This window comes from Oryctolagus cuniculus, chromosome 9 (genome assembly GCF_051225735.1).
Source record: "Oryctolagus cuniculus isolate XC-2025 breed Fujian yellow rabbit chromosome 9, ASM5122573v1, whole genome shotgun sequence".
Lineage (NCBI taxonomy): Eukaryota > Metazoa > Chordata > Mammalia > Lagomorpha > Leporidae > Oryctolagus > Oryctolagus cuniculus.
Genome location: NC_142875.1, coordinates 99,190,138 through 99,211,881, shown reverse-complemented (window position 1 = coordinate 99,211,881; position 21,744 = coordinate 99,190,138). Strand labels below are relative to the sequence as shown.

The 21,744-nt window shown below is 41.6% G+C and overlaps 1 protein-coding gene across 13 annotated transcripts in view; it reads right to left on the bottom strand.

Moving 5' to 3' along the window:
* ERC1 (ELKS/RAB6-interacting/CAST family member 1) overlaps positions 1–21,744 on the bottom strand; it is a 522,480-nt gene that overhangs the window by 375,673 nt on the left and 125,063 nt on the right. For all 13 annotated transcript variants that reach the window (XR_016213449.1, XR_016213450.1, XR_016213451.1 and 10 more), the window contains 2 exons: positions 18,924–19,091; positions 3,718–3,885 (listed from right to left, as the gene is read on the bottom strand). Coding sequence is in view for 10 of the 13 variants with exons in the window: in XM_089304491.1 (XP_089160617.1) it covers positions 3,718–3,885; positions 18,924–19,091 (336 nt within the window). In the remaining 3 variants the exon portion in view is untranslated. The remainder of the gene's footprint in view (positions 1–3,717; positions 3,886–18,923; positions 19,092–21,744) is intronic.

Here is a 21,744-nt window from a genome sequence, read left to right as displayed (position 1 = left end):
AAGAAAGTAGAAAGCAGTTTCACAGTTGCAAAAGGCATTAAGTGATAAGAATCTTACATCAGTAGAAGTACCCATACTTGAATTAACATTCATTTTATTTATTTATTTAATGATTTATTTTATTTATTTGAAAGTCAGAGTTACACAGAGAGAGGAGAGGCAGAGAGAGAGAGAGAGAGCGAGAGAGCAAGAGAGAGAGAGAGAGAGTCTTCTATCCACTGGTTCACTCCCCAGATGGCCACAATGGCCAGAGCTGCGCCGATCTGAAGCCAGGAGCCAGGAGCTTCCTCTAGTCTCCCACGTGGGTGCAGGGGCCCAAGGACTTGGGCCATCTTCCACTGCTATCCCAAGCAGTAGCAGAGAGCTGGATCAGAAGAGGAGCAGCCGGGACTAGAACCAGCGCCCATATGGGATGCCGGCACTTCAGGCCAGGGCTTTAACCTGCTGTGCCACAGTGCTGGCCCCCAAAATTCATTTTATCTAGATAAATATTATCTTGCTGTATCTATTAATTCTAACTGTAAAGAGGCATCATACAATACTAGGAGAAAACTATAAAAGCACTATCATCTGGATCAAGTCCAAGACAAAGATATCCATCATTGCTATTATTAATTAGCATGATTTCCCATATGTGGAAAAAAGAAAAAAATGAGAGATATATTCAAAACCGAAATGTTAAAATAGGCATTATTTGGGGCCGGCGCCGCGGCTCACTAGGCTAATCCTCCACCTTGCAGCGCCAGCACACCAGGTTCTAGTCCCGGTCGGGGTGCCGGATTCTGTCCCGGTTGCCCATCTTCCAGGCCAGCTCTCTGCTGTGGCCAGAGAGTGCAGTGGAGGATGGCCCAAGTGCTTGGGCCCTGCACCCCATGGGAGACCAGGATAAGCACCTGGCTCCTGCCTTCGGATCAGCGCGGTGCGCCAGCCGCAGTGCGCCGGCCGCGGCGGCCATTGGAGGGTGAATCAACGGCAAAGGAAGACCTTTCTCTCTGTCTCTCTCTCTCACTGTCCACTCTGCCTGTCAAAAATAAATAAATAAATAAATAAAAAATAGGCATTATTTGAAACTGATATAATGGTATATTTGGACAGACCAAAGGAATCAGCTAAAAAATCAATCCAAAGAGAATTCAGTATGATGAGTAAGCACCAAACTAATATACAAAAATCAAGAGTTTTCAGACACACACAAAAAAACAATAGAAGATATAATGAAAAATATAGCATTATTTATAATGTACAGAAAACCTATGAATAAACTAAATTAATGTACAATATATACATTAAAGAACAATTAAAATGCCCCTGAGGAACACAAAACTTGAATTCACGGAATGACATCAACTCTCCCTAAGTTACTATACATTTAGCAAATTATATGCAATCCCAATGAAAACTGAGAGAGAACTGAGGGGAGAGGATGAGGCAAGCGAATTCTAAATATCTTAGGGAAAAACAAGCAAGTAAAACTAGCTGGTATACTGGTACATTTCTGGAAGTACCTATATTATGCATATTATAAAACAAAAAAAATTTGATGGTGGCACTGAAAACATAAGGTGAGCAGAGAGATATTTTCAATTAGAACTTCTGAAATATCACAAAAACCAGATACTTCAAAACACTCACTTCATAAACACACAAAAAAAACTGATGTGTGACGCGTGCGCAAACATACACACACACACACACACACACACCCAAGTCAAAAAGCTTAACACAAAAAAAAATTTGGAATTCACAGCAGACTAAAATAGTTGATTTTTAAATTGGGTAAAAACTTCTTCAAATCAGTAAATTAAAAAGCAGGAAAGAAGGCAGAATAAAAATAGGTAAAGAATACAAACGTAAATTATAGAAAATACAAAGAATCTTCAAGATGTAAAAATATGTAAAATCTTACTTATAATGAAAGAACGACCAACTAAACTGAAAGATTATTTTTCTACTTATTAGACTGGCAAAAAGTTTGTGATAGTACACTCTGGATAAACAGGGGGGAAAATAGCCATTTCACTCACTAAAAATAAAAACACCAGTTGTACAATGTCTTTAAACTATAAATGCATATCCTTTTCCCCAGCAATTCAACCTCAAATGGAATTTACCCTAGAAATACACTTTGCATGTGCATGCACTGAATATACACAACACTTTTTACTGAATCATCATTTTATGTTAGGTAGAAATTATAAGCAAACTAAATGGCCATCAGTAGAAACATTTCTAAATAAATTGCAGTACATCCACATAGTTGCCATCAATAAGAAACAACGAGGAAACCCTTAGAAGGGATTCCCAAACACATTAACTGACAAAAAGGCAAGGAGCAAGCAGGGTGGAATAATAAGATCTGTGTTCAAACACACAACCATGTATTTTTTCTTGCACAATATACAGATTAAGCATGTGAGAGAAAGAACACATGAAAAAGAGGTTAACAGAAAAACAAGGTTATATATTTGGTTGTATATGTATAGACTTTTTTATGGAAGAATATGCAAAAGACCAGTAAGGGGATATGCACAGTTTGGGGAGAGGGATGAGGATATAAATATGCCTGAACATTTAAAAATACCAAATTAGCACACACTAAAAAGATACAGTCAACCAGTATTTAGAATGTTTACACATAGAAAGCAAAACTTCTATAAACTGCAAAAGCAGGACATGATCCTCTGTACATTAAAAAAAAAAAAGCTGAATTTGAAGTTTAGCAAAAAGTTTAATTACTTTGCTATTGTTAGAGGATAAAAGTAAACTGAGACAATGTCAACTACTTCTATTACCTCAACAGAAATGAACAATAAATGACAGCATCTCTTAACAACTGCTATCTCAAGGACACCTTTTCTATACTTATTCATTCCAGAGTTAGCCTCTTCTCAATAATGATTAAGGTCAAAAAGGAAAGAAAATTCTCCCTTTTCTTGGGGCCGGCGCTGTGGTGTAGTGGGCTAAGCCTCACCTGCAGCGCTGACATCCTATATGGGCGCCAGTTTGAGACCCGGCTGCTCCACTTCTGATCCAGGTCTCTGCTATGGTCTGGGAAAGCAGCAGAAAATGGCCGAAGTGCTTGGGCCCCTGCTCCCACGTGGGAGACCTGGAAGAAGCTCCTGGCTCCTGGCTTTGGATCGGCGCAGCTCTGGCCATTGCGGCCATTGCGGCCATTTGGGGAGTGAACCAATGCATGGAAGACCTCTCTCTGCCTCTGCCTCTAATTCTGTCTTTCAAATAAATAAATAAATCTTTTAAAAAAGGGGGAGGGGGCAAGAAAAAAATCTTTTATTGATACATGCTACTATAATATTAATTATAGTAGTACATTTTTCTACTTGTATTTTCCATCTTATTAATCACACAGATGAAGTTGCAACCACCCCAAGTTCACGTACCCTACTAATTCTAAATAGTTCAGGACAATACAGAAGGGGCAGAAGAATGTCAGTTCAAACACTGGCAATTTCTAAGGAACTTTTCAAAAACAGCATGAAAAATACTACTGAGAGATTCTAATAATGTTTACTTTAATGGGGAAAAATTTTTAAACTGAACACGCAGAGCAGTTTTAACAATTTACCTATCCCACAATGGGTCCAATCATCAGTTACAAAAATAGAGACAGAGGAGTGAGAAGGCAGCTCTGAGAGCATCGGCAGACACTGGAGGGGAGGAGTGTGAGAAGTGGCCGGACTTGGGACACCAGCCCCTCACCTTCTTCTGCAGAACATTGACCTTCCGCTCCTTCACATCCAGCATGTCCTTGAGGTCATGTATCTCTCCAGCTTGTGTCCCCTTCTCCTCGGCCATATCCTGAATTTGTTTTGTCTTTTTATTCAGCATGGTTTCCTTCTCTTCCAAACGCAGTCGGAGAGCATCCACCTAAGAAGGCATGATTTTTACAAGTGATTACTTGCCAAGAAAGGAATACGATTCCTTCCAAACAGATACACTCCAAAGACGTTATAGAGATGGTGAGCAAAATCTACAACTAGGTTTCTCAAACTTTTTATGCATCTGAACCATTTAACAGGCTCAAACAGATTGCCAGGCCCAGCTACCAGAGTTTCTGATTCAGCAGGCTTGGGAATCAAAATCAAAAATTGTTTTAAAAAGTTCCCAGATGATGCTATATCACTTCAAAAATCCAAAATTAGAAGGCACACAAGCTCGGCAGTTGCTGTATCAAATAATATAATCTGTCTGTAGGCTATGATGATGCTTTTAGGAGAAACAAGCCCATCATGCACTTAGATACTCATATAAGGAAAAACCAAAGGTCTCCTTTAGACACCAAGACTAACTGGCTGGAATCCAGTTACCTTTATACCTGAAGTTTAACAGCTTTCATTAGATATAATTTTCAACAAGAATTCTAATGAAAGTAGTATTTATTTCTAAATCCATTCACAGAAAATTTCATAAGCTTTTAGAACCCCACATATATTCATATACTAACTTTTTATTTGCTGTTTGTTTTCCCATTGGGGATTAATTTAAAAAATCAAAAATATATAATGTGTATTTATATGTCACAATGTATTATATAAAATATAGCTCAGAAAATAATTACACATTTAATTATAGCAAAATAGGGAAGTAGATTTCTTTCACCTAAGACAGTGCTGTTGAACACAAACACATTGTGAGCAGTGTTTACAAGGCACATAGTGATTCTTTAATTTCCTAGTAACCACATTAAAAAGCTTTATGGGGCCAGGGATGTAGCAGAGCAGATAAAGCCACTACCTGTGATGACAGCAACCTATATGGGCACTGATTTATGTCTTGGCTGCTCCACCTGTAATCCAGTTCCCTGCTAATGGCCTGGGAAAAAAAGCAGCAGAAGGTGGCCCAAGTATATGGGCCCTTGACACCTACGTGGGAGACCTGGAAGAAGCTCCTGGCTCCTGGCTTCAGCCTGGCCCAGCCCTGGCCATTGTAGCCATCTGGAGAGTGAACCAGCAGATGGAAGATAAGTCCCTCTCTTTCCCTCTCTATGTAGCTCTTTCAAATAAATAAATAAAAAAAAATCTTTTTGAAAAAAGTTTTTAAAACTAGGTAATTTTTTTTTTTTTAATTTGAGAGTAGAGAGAGAGCACTTCCATGGACTGGTTCACTCACAAATGCTCACAACAATCAGGAACTGGACCAGGCCAGATGAAAGCCAGAGGTCAGGAACTCAACCCACATCTCTCATTAGGAATGGCAGGAACCCAATCATGTGAGCTATCACCATTGCCTCACACAAACACTGTTCTTTTCTTTCTCTTATACCTACTAAGTCTACTGTATGGCCACAGTACAATCTCTAATCTTTCACCCCTATCTTTTTTCATAATTCATCGGCCTAAGCAATTGTCTGTGGCGCAGCAGGTTAAAGCCCTGGCCTAAAGCGCCGGCATCCTATATGGGCGCCGGTTCTAGTCCTGGCTGCTTCACTTCCGATCCAGCTCTCTGCTATGGCCTGGGATAGCAGTGGAGGATGGCTCAAGTCCTTGGGCCCCTATCAACGTGGGAGACTGGGAAGAAGCTCCTGGCTCCTAATCGGTGCCGATATGGCCATTGCGGCCATCTGGGGAGTGAACCAGCAGATTGGAAGACCTCTCTCTCTGTCTCTACCTCTCTCCATAACTCTGACTTTCAAATAAATAAAATAAATCTCTAAAAAAAAAAAACAATTATAATGTGGAATTGAAAAAAGCTGAAAAAATAGAAACATTGAGTAGAATGATGGTTACCAGGGGCTTGGTGGGGTGGAAACAGGGAGAAGCATGGGGAGATACTGGTCAAAGGCATGCAAATTTACAGTTATAAGATGAATAAATTCTGATAACCTAATGTACAGCATGATGATTACAGTTAATATTATATTATATTATATTATATTATATATTAGAAATCTGATAAGACAGTACAAACACACTGTAAAGACTTGAATGTGGTTTGTCCCCTCCAAAACTCACCTTGGAGTTTAATTCTCACTATAAGACATTGAGGGTAAAAACTGAATCCAACTGTGATGTTGAAAGGTGGGAATTGAAGAGGATTACTTAAGGTCATCAAGGATGAGTCACCATGATTAAACACTGGGTTTTATAAAAAGGAAAGACCAGCGAATACACAGAGATAAACACACAGGCATGTGCTTCCTACCTCTCACCATACGATACCTATTCCACCTCAAGACTTTGCCAGCAAGAAGGCCATCACCAGATGTGGCACTCAGCCTTGGATCTTTAGAACTGTGAGCCAAAATAAACCTCTTTATAACTTACTGAGTCTGTGGTATTGTGCTGTTCACTAGAGAAAACAGACTAATCCATACACCTTCCACATACTCCAAATACTTCACTCCTGCCTAGTGAATACAGACTCGCACACAAATGTTCACAGCAGCTTTGACAGCATAAATGTCAATCAACAGGTGAATAAAACATGGTATTCCATACAACAGAACACAATTAACAACAAAAAAATGAATTATTGATACAGATTATAACAAGGATAAATCTCAAAAGTAAGTTTTGATACATGCCACAATATGGATTACTCAAAAAAACTGCTACGCTAGGTGAAAAAAAAAACTAAAAGGAATATACATGGAATGACTTCATATATACAAAATTCTGGAAAGTGAGAATTAATTATGGTAACAGAAGGCTGATCACTTCTTGCCTGAGAACGGGGAGGCGGGAGCAGTAACTGGGAGGAAGTGAAGAACCTTAGAGCAGGGCAGAAGGAAGAGAATACAAAGAGCAAACAGTTCCCATCTTAAAATGGCTTAACTTAAACTCTGTTCAACTTTACGATGGTGTAACAGCGGTATGTATTCAGCATACACTACACTTAAAATTTGAAATCTAATCCCTTTTTGGCCTAGTGACATGCTCTCTCATGATGCCAGCAGCAGCAACCAGCCACACCACTCAGTCGGCCACACAATTATCAAGGGCAATAGGGTATACAAACAACACTAAAGTGTACTGTGTTGCTAGGTTACGGCTTTTGGTAGGTTAGGTTATTAAATGCATTTTTGACTTAACGATACTTTCAAATCACAAGTTTATCAGGACATAAACCCCATCATAAGTTGAGGAACGCCCATACAAACTTTTCGAAGTAAAGAAGGATAATGCTCCTTATATAGACTGCAGTGTTTTCACAGATATATCAATGCAATGATGAGTCACTTGATGACCACTGAGTTCTTTAATGGTCCCTGGTAAAGTGCAAGATCACAAAAGTCTCAAGATTTCCAACTGTTTTCCTTCATCTACATATTAAAACCAGTAACACCCTACCATGCAAAGAAAAACTGTCTGAGAAAGAAATCCAGAGGCTGAATACGGGCTCAGTTTAGTGAAGAGGACTACTACCACAAAGATTTGCCCAGAACTCAAAATTCCATAGCCAGACTGCTCATGATGCCAGAGCACCCATGACCCTTATCCACGTGGCACAGCTCAAGCCAGCCTGTGTCGCTACTAATCCTATTTGACATTATCAGATTTGATTCCTGTTAGCTGAACCCATTACAAAGCATCAATCATAGTGAGTGCTTACTGAATCCACTGACCCTGCACCACAGTTAAAGAGGTCATAGGGGCCAGTGCCGAGGCTCACTAGGCTAATCCTCCGCCTGAGGCGCTGGCACCCAGGGTTCTAGTCCTGGTTGCTCCTCTTCCAGTCCCGCTCTCTGCTGTGGCCCGGGAGTGCAGTGGAGGATGGCCAAGTCCTTGGGCCCTGCACCCGCATGGGAGACCAGGAGGAAGCACCTGGTTCCTGGCTTCAGATCGGCGCAGCGCGCCAGCCGTAGCAGCCATTTGGGGGGTGAACCAACAGAAGGAAGACCTTTCTCTCTCTCTCTCTCTCACTGTCTAACTCTGCCTGTCAAAAAAAATTAAAATAAAATAAAATAAGAGGTCATAGGTCAGGGCTGGCTTTTTGGCGTAATGGGAAAAGCTGCTGACTGCAGCACCAGCATCCCATATGGGCACCGGTTTGAGTCCTGGCTGTTCCACTTCTGATCCAGCTCTCTGCTATGACCTGGGAAAGCAGTAGAAGACAACCTAAGTCCTTGGGCCCCACATGGGAGACCCGGGAGAAGCTCCTGCTCCTGGCTTCGGATCAGGACAGCTCCAGCCATTGCGGCCATCTGGGGAGTGAATCAGCAGATGGAAGACACCTCTATCTATCTAACTATCTCTTTCTCTCTCTCTCTCTCTCTCTCTCTCTCTGCCTCTCTGTAACTCTGCCTTTCAAATAAATAAAATAAATCTTCATTAAAAAAAAGAGGTCACAGGTCACAGTCCTAGAAAAGTATACAGGTCGGATATCTTTTTTTAAACAGATTTATTTGAAAGGCAGAGTAACAGAGAGAGAGGGAGAAGAACAGAGAGAGAGTTCTTCCATTCACTAGTTCACTCCCCAAGTAGCTGAAACCAGAAGCCAGGAGATTCTTAAGGGTCTCCCATTTGGGTGCAGGGGCCCAAGCACTTGGACCGTCTTTCATTGCTTTCTCAGGCATATTAGCAGGAAGCTGGATTGGAAGTGGAGAAGCCAGGCACCCATAAAGGATGCCAGCGTTGCAGTCAGTGGCTTTACCAGCTACTCCGTAACACTGGCCCCTAGAAATCTTAAAAATAAATAAAATCACATACTCAATCATTTGTATTTCATTTCTACATTCTAACTTTATTCCATATACTATATATTCTTCCTTTCATATTTCTATCCAATACCTGTAAGAAAAAACAAAGCAGCTCACTGAAAAGACAATATTTTGGGGCCAGTGATGTAGCGCAGTAGGTTAATCCTCCACCTGCAGTGCCGGCATCCCATATGGGTGCCAGTTCTAGTCCCAGCTGTTCCACTTCCAGTCCAGCTCTCTGCTATGGCCTGGGAAATCAGTAGAAGATGGCCCAAGTCTTTGGGCTCCTGTACCTATGTGGGAGACCAGGAGGAAGCACCTGGCTCCTGGCTTCGGATCAGCACAGCTCTGGCCATTGCGGCCATTTGGGGAGTGAACCAATGGAAGGAAGACTTTTCTCTCTGTCTCTCCCTCTCACTGTCTGTAACTCTAACTCTCAAATAAAATCTTTTAAAAAAAAAAAAAGACAACATTTTACTCAATGTCCTATACACACACACACACACACTATTAAATTCTTACTATAAAGGTAAAAATTGCAAACATTTAAACCTGTAGAATGGGCTGGCATTGTGGGGCAGTGCAGTAAGCCTGCAATGCCAGCATCTCACAGAAGCACCAGTTCAAGTCCTAGTTGCTCCACTTCTGATCCAGTTCCCTGCTAATGTGCCTGAGAAAGCAGCAGAAAATTGCCCTAGTGCTTAGGCCTCTGCCACCCATTTGGGAGACTCAGATGGAGTTCCAGGCTCCTGGCTTCAGCCTGATCCAGCCCTGCCATTGCAGCCATTTAGGGAGTAAAATACCAAATGAAAGACTTCTCTCCCTCTCCCTCGCTCCCGCCCTCTCTCTTGTTCTCTCTCTCTCTCTCTCTCTGTATGTGTGTAAAACTCTCTGCCTTTCAAATAAATAAATAAATCTTTAAACGACACTGTGACATAGCAGGTAAAGCCAATGCCTGGGGTGCCGGCATCCCGCGTGGTTGCCAGTTTGAGTCCCAGCTGCTTCAGCTCTCTGCTGTGGCCTGTGAAAGCAGTAAAAGATGCCCCAAGTGCTTGGGCCTCCGCACCCATGTGGGAGACCCAGAAGAAGCTCCTGGCCCCTGGCTTTGGGTTGGCACAGCTCTAGCCGTTGCGACCATCCTGGGAGTGAACCAGTGGATAGAAGACCTCTCTCTCTCTCTCTCTCTCTCTCTCTGCCTCTCTGTAACTCTGCCTTTCAAATAAATACATAATTTTTTAAGTATATATATATTCATATAGTATATGAATCTATAGAGAACAAGTGGGCATTTGGTCTGACAGTTAAGACATCAGCTGGGGGGGCTGGTGCTGTGGCCTTTATGGGCCATATGGATGCCAGTTCACATCCTAGCTGTTCCTCTTCTGATCCAGTCTCTGCTAATGGCCTGGGAAAGCAGTAGAAGATGGTCCAAGTCCTTGGGCTCCTGTACCCGAGTAGGAGACCTGGAGGAGGCTCCTGCTCCTGGCTTTGGATCAGCCCAGTTCTGGCCATTGCGGTCATTTGGGGAGTGAACCAGTGGATGGAAGACCTTTCTCTCTGTCTCTCCCTCTCTTTATCTGTAACTCTACCTCTCAAATAAATAAATAAAATCTTTAAATTAAAAAAAAAAAAAGACATGAGTTGGGAGATGTCTTCACTGCCTAATCTACTTGTCTTCCTGTTCTTCTAAGTATTGGCTTAAGAGGAAAGGTCTTGCATGTGCAGGTCAAGGATCATAACATCCCTAATCCCTTGTAAATGTTAGTCATTTTGGCAGCACTAACATCACATAGGGCAAGATTTGTATGACTCTGTTTGCTGTTTCTTTACCTAAAATACTTAGATGCCCAAGCTGCACTTATATTAGAACCCCGACTCAGCTAAGTGACCTGGAAATGTGCCAATGCTAACCAGTCATAAATACCTGCACGCCATTTTGAGGGTATGTCAAGTATGAGACCCACAGGAATTAGTAACTGGAAAAGGTAAAGAATGAGGACTCTTGTTGTAAACACACAAACCTTAGGTATAAATGTGGCTGGAAACATAGGCTTTGATATTAAAAGTCTCATATCTTGAATATTGGGCACAGCAATCGCACAAGCGCATAGCCCTAATTAATAACCAATCTTTCTTTACTAAGTATTCCATTCAGCTCACCTATATCCTTTTTCTGGGTCTGCTTTTTCATACAATGCTGAATTTAAATGTACAACTCTGGAGATTTGAGATAAAAGCCACCACAAATACCACTTTGCTCCTACTAGATTAATTGCTCCGAATTCTACATTGATCTTTGGTTTGGAATCAACTAAATTTGTAGTGTAATTTTGTGTGAGGTCCATATTTTGCAAACCACAAAAAACATATTCAGGAAAACCCCTCAAAGACTAGCAGGACCCAGTCATCACCCTAACACCACTCCTGGCAGAAGGAATAAAACCTTGTTTATTCACATCAACTGAGTGAGAGTAACAGCATCCATCTAGCTTGCCAAGCATCCAAGTCTGTGGCAAATGGGTTATGCCAACTTCAATAAAAACAGGAGGTTTTTCTTTGCAAGTTTTCTCCATTGATAGAAGTGAAGAGAAAAATGGCTACACTGCTTTTTTGGCCTCTCACTGCTAATCACAAAACTACCAACTATCTTGGCCTACCTTAACCTTCCTTTGTTTTCCATCAGTAAACATATATTTGAATGCACATTAGTAGCAATAATTATGTAACACTCTCCCTTTCTAATTCTCTGAACACATCCTTTTAGTTTTCTTTACTCTCCTGTCATTTCCCCTCCTCACACCTCACTGAATACAACTCCCTCAGGGGAAACCAATTCAATCCTAAAGCTTTACCCACCAGCCTGATGATTTGGAAAGTTACACATTACATTTTTATTCACCTAGTGTAGTAAAAACCATACTGTTTCCCCTTCCATTTATTTCTTAAGCTTATCATTATCTACATCTCCCCACCAACAAGACATTAGCCCAGCACCACTGTGAGAAGTGCTAACTCACCTTGTCAGGTGCGAGGAGTGGCAGGTGGAAGGAAGCCTCCCAGGTAGGAGAGGCCTACGCTACGGTATAAAAATCTGCACCTCTACTACTCTGACAAAGCTCTTTTTTCCAAAGCTGTGGTCTCCCTCAGATCCAAAGATACTGAGAGGGAAAGGAGTACTAACTGGTCTACCTCACAAACAGGCTTGCCTGTCATGTCAGCGTTACTCTGCAGCATCTGCCTCCATTTCCTACCCTGTAACTCATACTGGGTTGTGAAGCAGATCCATATCCAATCTCTGCTCATGGTACCTAGTTCTCTTTTATTCTAAGACATTGCTTCATAAAGAAGAAATACAAATACAGATACAAATACAACTACACAGGCCGGCGCTGCGGCTCACTAGGCTAATCCTCCGCCTAGCGGCGCCGGCACACCGGGTTCTAGTCCCAGTCGGGGCGCTGGATTCTGTCCCAGTTGCCCCTCTTCCAGGCCAGCTCTCTGCTGTGGCCAGGGAGTGCAGTGGAGGATGACCCAAGTACTTGGGCCCTGCACCCCATGGGAGACCAGGATAAGCACCTGGCTCCTGCCATCGGATCAGCGCGGTGTGCTGGCCACAGCGCGCCAGCTGCGGCGGCCATTGGAGGGTGAACCAACGGCAAAGGAAGACCTTTCTCTCTGTCTCTCTCTCTCACTGTCCACTCTGCCTGTCAAAAAAAAAAAAGTTTAAACAAATACAACTACACAGACACATCATCAGTCTGTTTTGTTGCTTTCACTATACACCTGGTCCTCTAGTCCAAAAAATAGAATTCACTGTACCTCCAGTGTTCAGAAGTATTCTAAGCTAGCATTCACAAATAACTATTGATTGAATAAAGGGCTCAATCGAAAGTCCTTCTCTTCTTTGATAACATCATGTCATAAAAGATATCTATCTCTTTCTTAAGTTATACAATTCTATCACCCTAAATTCTAGGCAATATCATTTTCTCATCTCCATTAGCAGGTACCATTCCTTCCTCTGCCCCTGTATCTTTGTGGCTGTCTCTAATCTACCAACTGAACAAGAGTCATGGTCTCTATAACACGCCATCATTAGCAGGATCAGAAAATGGGTTCTAGACCCAAAACTAATACCAAGTTGCTGGAGAGGTCTTTCACATGTCACTTGACCTCTCTGCACCTCATATTTCTCATAGGGAGGAACTGCAGCATCACAATCAACAATATAAGTTTTATAGTTTTAATTGATCAGTTTCTGAATCCCAGGCAGTCAGGCAATAAATGACGTAAATCTCAATCTCTCCAAGCACAGTTACAACAATTCTTATTCCTTAGAAGGTAACTGGAAGGTTACACTCAGAAAACAAACTAAAGTATACAAAACATAAATGATACAAAGAAACCACTCAATATTAGCTATTATCATATATATTTTTTAAATCATAGAAAAACTAGATGATCCCTAAACATGTCCTCTCATCCTAAGAATGCATTACTGACTTTAAGTATCCTGAGGAGTCGGAACCTGGTCTGAAGAGGCAGCACACAGCGCTGGTGTGTTGGGACCGAGTTACATGTCAAACAGCAGCATCAAGGCGACACTGCCTGAACCTCTGAAAGCTGGGCAGTTCTTTACATTGTGTCATATTCTGGACTTGCCTATTAAAAAAAATAAATAATCGGCTGGCGCCGCGGCTCACTAGGCTAATCCTCCGCCTTGTGGCGCCGGCACACCGGGTTCTAGTCCCGGTTGGGGCGCCGGATTCTGTCCCGGTTGCCCCTCTTCCAGGCCAGCTCTCTGCTGTGGCCAGGGAGTGCAGTGGAGGATGGCCCAGGTGCTTGGGCCCTGCACCCCATGGGAGACCAGGAGAAGCACCTGGCTCCTGCCATCGGATCAGCGCAGTGCGCTGGCCGCAGCGCGCCGGCCGCGGCGGCCATTGGAGGGTGAACCAACGGCAAAGGAAGACCTTTCTCTCTGTCTCTCTCTCTCACTGTCCACTCTGCCTGTCAAAAAATAAATAAATAAATAATCACTTCTTCTTACTATAAATGAAAGCATTCACCTATAATATTCCCCAAGTACAATTTCCTAGAGAAGCAAGAAAAAGATGGTACTACTTTGAAGCAGTAAGGTCTGTACAATTTTCATTTACTGATAGAATTAACCCTGATCTGCATGTTAAGAATTTACGAAGAAAATAAAGCCAATAGGTAACTTGTAGTATGGGATCAACATTTAGGAACAAGAAATTGGGCATAAATAGAAAATTCCCTGAGAATACTATAACCAATATGAAAAGTCCCAGTAAGAGTAGCCACAGCGCAAATCAAACACAGTGTGCTGGAAGTGTGCCTTCAGCCTACCAGGTAAGTCACCTGAAACCCCGCCCTGGGAGTGTCTAACTCCAGCTTGCTGCCTTTACAGATCCTGTGTGCCTAGCTCAAAGAACTGGGGTTCCTGTTACCCGCATGGGAGATCTGTGTTCTGTCTCTGGCTCCTGGCTCCAGCCCTTGCCCAGCCCCAGACATTGTATTGTGGTTCACTCTGGGGAGTGAACAGTTGGGTCCTTCTGCCTCTAAATATTTTTTTTTTTTTAAGAAAGTGTGTGTTAATAAGCAGTCCCTATATATATATATATATATATATATATATATATATATATATTTTTTTTTTTTTTTTTTTTTTTTGGACAGTGAGAGAGACAGAGAGAAAGGTCTTCCTTCCGTTGGTTCACTTCCCAAATGGCCGCTACGGCTGGTGCTCTGCGCTGATCCGAAGCCAGGAGCCAGGCGCTTCCTCCTGGTCTCCTTGCAGGTGCAGAGCCCAAGGACTTGGGCCATCCTCCACTGCACTCCCAGGCCACAGCAGAGAGCTGGACTGGAAGAGAAGCAACAGGGACAGAACCGGCGCCCCAACCGGGACTAGAACCCGGAGTACTGGCGCCGCAGGTGGAGGATTAGCCTAGTGAGCCGCCTATAATATAGACGCCAGCCTATAATTTTCAATTATAAAAGCAAGACAACAATACTTATCTTGTCTCTCATAACATTATTATGAAGAGTAGATAAAACAGGCCGGCGCCGCGGCTCACTAGGCTAATCCTCCACCTTGCGGCAACGGCACACCGGGTTCTAGTCCCGGTCGGGGCGCCAGATTCTGTCCTGGTTGCCCCTCTTCCAGGCCAGCTCTCTGCTGTGGCCCAGGAGTGCAGTGGAGGATGGCCCAAGTGCTTGGGCCCTGCACCCCACGGGAGACCAGGATAAGTACCTGGCTCCCGCCATTGGATTAGCACGGTGCGCCGGCCGCAGCGGCCATTGGAAGGTGAACCAATGGCAAAAGGAAGACCTTTCTCTCTGTCTCTCTCTCTCACTGTCCACTCTGCCTGTCCAAAAAAAAAAAAAAAAAGAAAGAGTAGCTAAAACAGACATCAAATAAAAATGTTGTAAACTATAAGGAACTTTACATTTTTTTAGCATACCATATTTAGCCCTCCATATTCATAAGAGCTACATAATTAAACACCTATTCTTGTCTAACAGCCTTAGGAAGTTGGTATTAGCATTATCACCATTTTATAGATAAGAAAAACAGAGGTTTAAAGACTTGGAGTTACTCATTTAAGCCCATACAAGCAGTAAACAGAGTGTGCTTCAAGCCTCCATCTGACCCCAAAGCCCAAGCTTTTAACCATTATATTACTAAACTCAGTCCACCTCTGATAAAGTCAACAGACTAAAAGAGACAGAAAATAGCATCAATACCATAAATATTGTACACTATAAGATACCAGAAGGCCTCATTCCATGTACTATGAACTGAGGGCAGGAGAAACCAATTTTTTCCCATGTTCTCTTTTCCTTAAATGATTAAATCAAAAACAAAAAATCTCCATGATCCATGTTCTTTCTCATATATACTTAATTTTATGATATGAGAGTTAGATAAAAGTCTAGGACAGCAGCAGAAAGGACAAAAAAATCAATTAAAACCAAATTGCAGAATACAGGAGCACTTTCAAAGAGCTGGAAAAAAATTGTCTCTTTTGGGGCTCAAACCTGAGAAAGTTGCTTCAGAAAAAGTGAATATTGTCAAGTGAAACCAGAGTAATTTTTTTTAAATATTTTATTTATTTATTTGAGAGGTTACAGATAGAGGGAGAGACAGAGAGAAAGGTCTTCCATCTGCTGGTTCTCCCTAAATGATCACAATGGCTGAAGATGGGCTGATCTAAAGTCAGCAGCCAAGAGCTTCTTCCAAGTTTCCCATGCGGGTGCAGAGGCCTGAGCACTTAGGCCTTCTTCTACTGCTTTCCCAGACCATTGCAGAGAGCTGTACTGGAAGAGGAGCAGCTGGCACATGAACTGGTATCCATATGGGATGCCAGCGCCACAGGCAGAGGCTTAGCCTACTACATCACAGCGCCGGTCCCACCAGAGTAATTTTTTAAGTTAGTAATCATTCTAAAGTCAAAAGGAAGTTAGCTTTCCTACTCTTATCTTTTAGGATAAGATGAGTATATTTGAGCAGTTGTCCTAGTAACTTACAGGGGTAATCACTGAGACTCAGCTACTCCCACAATGGCTAAAAACAAACATAATAATCATTCAAGAACTCCAACAAATATATTCTTTATTCTCTCTGGTCCACAAAACCAATCACAAGCCCATCTGCATGAGACCCAGCTAATAAGAACATTCTTTGAGAGGGTTACAAAGAGAAGAATGGATTGCCAAGGGGAAAAAGTCATCTGTTAGGCTGTGACAAGCTTTTAAATGTTTGCATTATCATTAACCAACTGCTTGATTCTCTGGTTTGTACACCTGCTGCCTCTAACCAAAGCTATCACAGTAGCCAACTTCAAGTAGGGTCCACCTCCAAAACACTGACACCCTCTTCTGACCCTTTTGCAGTACTGCATGCACATAAGTTAACTTGCAGGTAACTCTTCCCAGACAGTTTTCCACTTATCATTCTCTGAATTAACTAAATTTAGATTAAAAATATGAAAAAGCAGGGGCTGGCGCCATGGTGCAGTAGGTTAATCCTCCACCTGTGGCGCCAGCATCCCATATGGTTGTCAGTTCTAGTCCTGGATACTCTCTTCCCATCCAGCTCTCTGCTGTGGCCCGGGAGAACAATGGAGAATGGCCCAAGCATTTGGGCCCCTGCACCCACATGGAAGACTAGGAGGAAGCACCTGGCTCCTGGCTTTGGATCGGAGCAGCTCCGGCCATTGTGTCCATTTAGGGAGTGAACCAATGGAAGGAAGACCTTTTCCTCTGTCTCTCTCTCTCACGTGACTCTACTTCTCAAATAAATAAATAAAATCTTTAAAAAATATATGAAAAAGCAGTATACGAATGAAAGAAAAAAGCAACTGTATTCTTGTAACATCTTAGTTTACAGATGACAGTACTTCAAAAAGTTTGTGGAAAATAGAATTAAAAGATAAATTTATTTTGGTGCAAAAATATTTTGAAACCCATTCATATCTCATAATATCTATTTTCTAGGAACTTATTGAAATACTCGTATACATTATCTGCTTTTTATTATAAAAATTACAATGACTCCTACACAAAGACCTTACAATGGGCAAGGCACCAGGCATAAATAAACTAGCTTAATTCTAACAACAAACTTATAAGTTAAAGGCATTATCATTCTCTTTATTTTATAGATGCAAAAAGTGAGGCACCATGGAGTTGCACACACACCCAGGATCATACACCTCACAGTAAGTAATGTGGCCATAATGAAGTCCAATCCCAGTGAATACAACATAAGAGCCAGAGCCTTAACTGCATCACCTGTTTTCATACCTATAATATCTATGTAAGGTAAAATGGAGCTAATAAAGTAAAATGTGATAAAAATAGAAAAAAGTATAAGTTACACAAAAAGTGAAACATATATTATACATATCTCTGATTTTCCACAAAGCTCTTAAATTGTACAAATAAAAATATTATATGAGATATTTTGGGCCTTTTCCCCATGTCTTCTCTATTTCTCCTTACTTGGAGAGTCTGGTCTTCTAGGACTATGAATTTTTTTTTTTTTTTTTTTTTTGGACAGGCAGAGTGGACAGTGAGAAAGGTCTTCCTTTGCTGTTGGTTCACCCTCCAATGGCTGCCTCGGCCGCTGCACTGTGGCCGGCGCACCGCGCTGATCCGATGGCAGGAGCCAGGTACTTATCCTGGTCTCCCATGCGGTGCAGGGCCCAAGCACTTGGGCCATCCTCCACTGCACTCCCAGGCCACAACAAGAGAGCTGGCCTGGAAGAGGGGCAACCGGGACAGAATCCGGCGCCCCGACCGGGACTAAAACCCGGTGTGTCAGCACAACAAGGCGGAGGATTAGCCTAGTGAGCCGCAGCACCAGCCTGGACTATGAGGTTTTTATTCTTTATTTTCCTCCCCATTCCTTTCTTCCACCAAACTGTGTCCCTATTTATCTACTGTCTTGTCCTTTCAGAGAGGGGGGAAAAAAAAACTCATCCCTCATCCACATCATATACTTTATTTTTCTTCTATAAAGAAGAAATACTTGCCTATTCCCTACGTCGATTACCTGTTTCACTGAGATCTTTCAAAATATGCATATTTAGACAATCCAAACAACACCATTAATTCTTTCTCTATGATCACTGAAAATATAACAGATGAGGATCTGTGTGAGGTGGAATTTTTTAATGTATACCACCTAAAGTCAGTGCCAACAGACCAAATAATCTTTTATGATTTCTAAAAACACTCTTTTCAAACAAGACAGGAAGACATCAACTAATGAGCTGGAGTTTAAAATGAGAGTTATGCAGAAGATTTATAGATTCTGCAGTCTGTCTATGGATATTCATAATTACAAAAAAAATAAGAACATTTAAATGTTATCCAAACACAGAATAATGAAGCTCATTGTCATTCATTCAAATTTTATCATGAGTGCAAATTAAAGCTTCTAAAAATCAATTACTTATTTTTTACAATTATCTTTTTCTGTAATATTGTTAGAATATACTTTAAGACAGTAAAAGTCTAAAATATTAAAAACCTAAGTAAACGGTACAAATTTTAATTTATTAGATCTAAGCAATTGAAACAATGGTTCAGTTTAATAGAAAAGCTTATCACATTGCTGAAGAATGGATCATAACATTCATATTTCTCAACCTTAAATGTAACAAAAAACAGCACAGGTAACACTAAAAAGTCCAAGGAATCAACTCCCCCAGCCCCGACCAGATCCCAAAACTCTTTTTACCTCAGTCTGTAGGATAGCAGCCCTCTGTTCCTTAGCAGTCAAGGACTCCTTCAGCACTTCAATGTGCTGCTTACTGTCTGAGAACTGGTTCGTCAATGTCTCCAACTTTGTCTGTAGGGCCAGGAGTTCTGTATCTTTCCTGGAGAGCTCTTGTTTCACCTGGCCAATCTAGAAAAGAAAACACTGTAAGAAAAAAGAAATGAAAACACCACCTCTCCTCTGAATCTCTGACAGATCTGCATCACAAGATGTGAAACCAAATACAGCACTAATTTTTATATCATCTAATCTTGGCTACAATTCCCCTCAAAACTAAACTTAACCAGCAAATATAGAGATTTCCAGTTTTATGTACTGTGTGTTCCAAACATTCTTTGAATCCCCTTAGAAAAGAAATGGAGAAAAAAGAAATTTCAATTCAATTATTACTATGAGATAGCAATAAGCAACTGAACACCCCCTGTGCTGAGAAAACAGCTTTCATTTTATTAAGTCAGACCTCTTCAGAACATGATGATCAAATGTAGAATTAGTGTTGAAGATACAACACAGAAGAAAAAGAAGAAACCTGCTAATGGTATTATTAAAAGTAAATTCAAAAGCTGCTGCTGCTTTATGTTCTTTCTTTCTTTAAAGATTTATTTTATCTATTTGAAAGGTAAAATTATGGTGTAGGGGGAGCAGAGAGAGACAGATAGAGGTCTTCCACCCACTGGTCCACTCCCCAAAAGGCCACAAAGCCAGGGCTGGTCCAGGCCAAAGCCAGGAGCCACTTCCCAGTCTCCCACATGGGTACAAGGGCCCAAATAATTGGGCCATCTTCTGCTACTTTCTCAGGCACATTAACAAGGAACTGGATTGGAAGTGGAGCAGCCAGGTCTCAAACTAGCAACCATATAGGATACCTGTGCTGCAGGCGATAGCTTCAACCTGCCATGTGCCAGTCCCACTCCTTTATTTTCTCATTCATTTTAATTTTTCATTCTCAGGCAAAAGTTTACATAAAATCCTTTCCCTAAAAAGCTACAAGTGTTATAAAATGATTTTTTTTAATTCTATAATTTTGGTGAGCTATGTGTACTGAACCAAACAAAAAGATTCCCCTACAAAGTTTACCACCTGTAACAAGTTGTACCAACCCAGTGGATAAAAATATGTGACCTAAATAAAGAATGTATAAAAATTCATTCTGTAAGAACCCTTTGGTGTCATCTAAAGTTCGTTACTCTGAGAGGGTAATCTCTAAGTCATAGGTGCCATTCATCCTCCTAAAAATTTCTCACTTAACACAGAAAGCACTTTCCTTCAAACCTCCCTTATGTTCCTACTGATTCCAAGAATTTTTTACATAGTCTTTTATTCTAAATGTAAGCCAAAAACCAAAAATTAGATCTACTTCTACATTCTATCTCCCATCTAGCAAGGCACTAAAGGATAGATTAATTAATAGAAGTATAAATTTGACAAGTAGTACTTTCAGTATCACTGATGAAAAGTTTTTTGTGTTTTTTTAGAAATCTAATATCTCAGAAGTATCTTAATTGTGGGGCTGGTGCTGTGGCATAGCAGGTGGGGCCACCACCTGCAGTGCCGACATCCCATATGGACGCTGGTTCGGGTCGTGGCTACTCCACTTCTGGTCCAGCTCTCTGCTGTGGCCTGGGAAAGACGGCTCAAGTCTTTGGGTCCCTGCACCCACAGGAGACCTGGAGGAGGCTCCTGGCTCCTGGTTTCAGATCGGCGCAGCTCCGGCCATTGTGGCCAGCTGGGGAGTGAACCGGTGGATGGAGGATCTTTCTCTCTGCCTCTCCTTCTCCCTTATTGACTCTGACTTTCAAGTAAATAAATACAATTTAAAAAATAAAAAAAGTATCTTAATTGTAATAATCTTCAACAAAAGGGGCAAAGCTTGAGAACAACTGCTCATGAGAAAATAATTTAACTTTAAAATTAGACTTTTGGAGCCACCTTTGGGGAGTAGACGTTTAAGCCACTGCCTGCAAAGCCAGCATCCCATAAAGGTAGCTGCTTTAAGTCTTGGCTGCTCCACTTCCTACCCGGCTCACAGTTAATGTATCTGGGAAAGCAGCAGAAAATGGCTCCAGTGCTTGGGTGCCCGCACCCACATGAGAGACCCAGATGAAGCTCCTGACTCCTGGCTTCGGCCTGGCCCAGCAACAGCTGTTGCAGCCAGAAGATGTGTGTGTCTCTCTTTCCCTGTAACTCTACTTTTCAAATAAATAAAATAAATCTTTAAAAAAATAAATAAAATTAGACTTTTAAGGGGCACTAAATTAAATTTTTCACTTAGTGTTCTATGCTAAAAAACAAAAAAAGAAGCATTTTTCTTATGTACATGGAATCTCTATTTATAGATAAAGCTACCTATTCATTCAATAAATATTTCTTTATTCTTATGCACACAAAGTACTTGAGGATTCTAACAACATCAGCAGAAGACACTTGCAAGTAGCTGCTGGGGGCCAGCATTGTGGCTTTGTATGTTAAGCTACTACCTGAGATGCCAGCATCCCATATAGGCACCAGATGGAGTCGTGGCTGCTCCGCTTATGATCCAGCTCATGCTAATATGCATGGCCCCTGAACACATGTAGGAGACCTGGATGAAGCTCCTGGCTCGTGGTTTCAGTGTGCCCCAGCCCTGGCTGTTGCAGTCATTTGGAGAGTGAACCAATGGATGGAATATATATATATATATATCTCCTTCTATCTCTTCTTCTCTCTTTATTAACTCTTCCTATCAAATAAACAAATCTTTAAAATAAACAAACAAAACACATGCTGCCAACAGACATGTGAT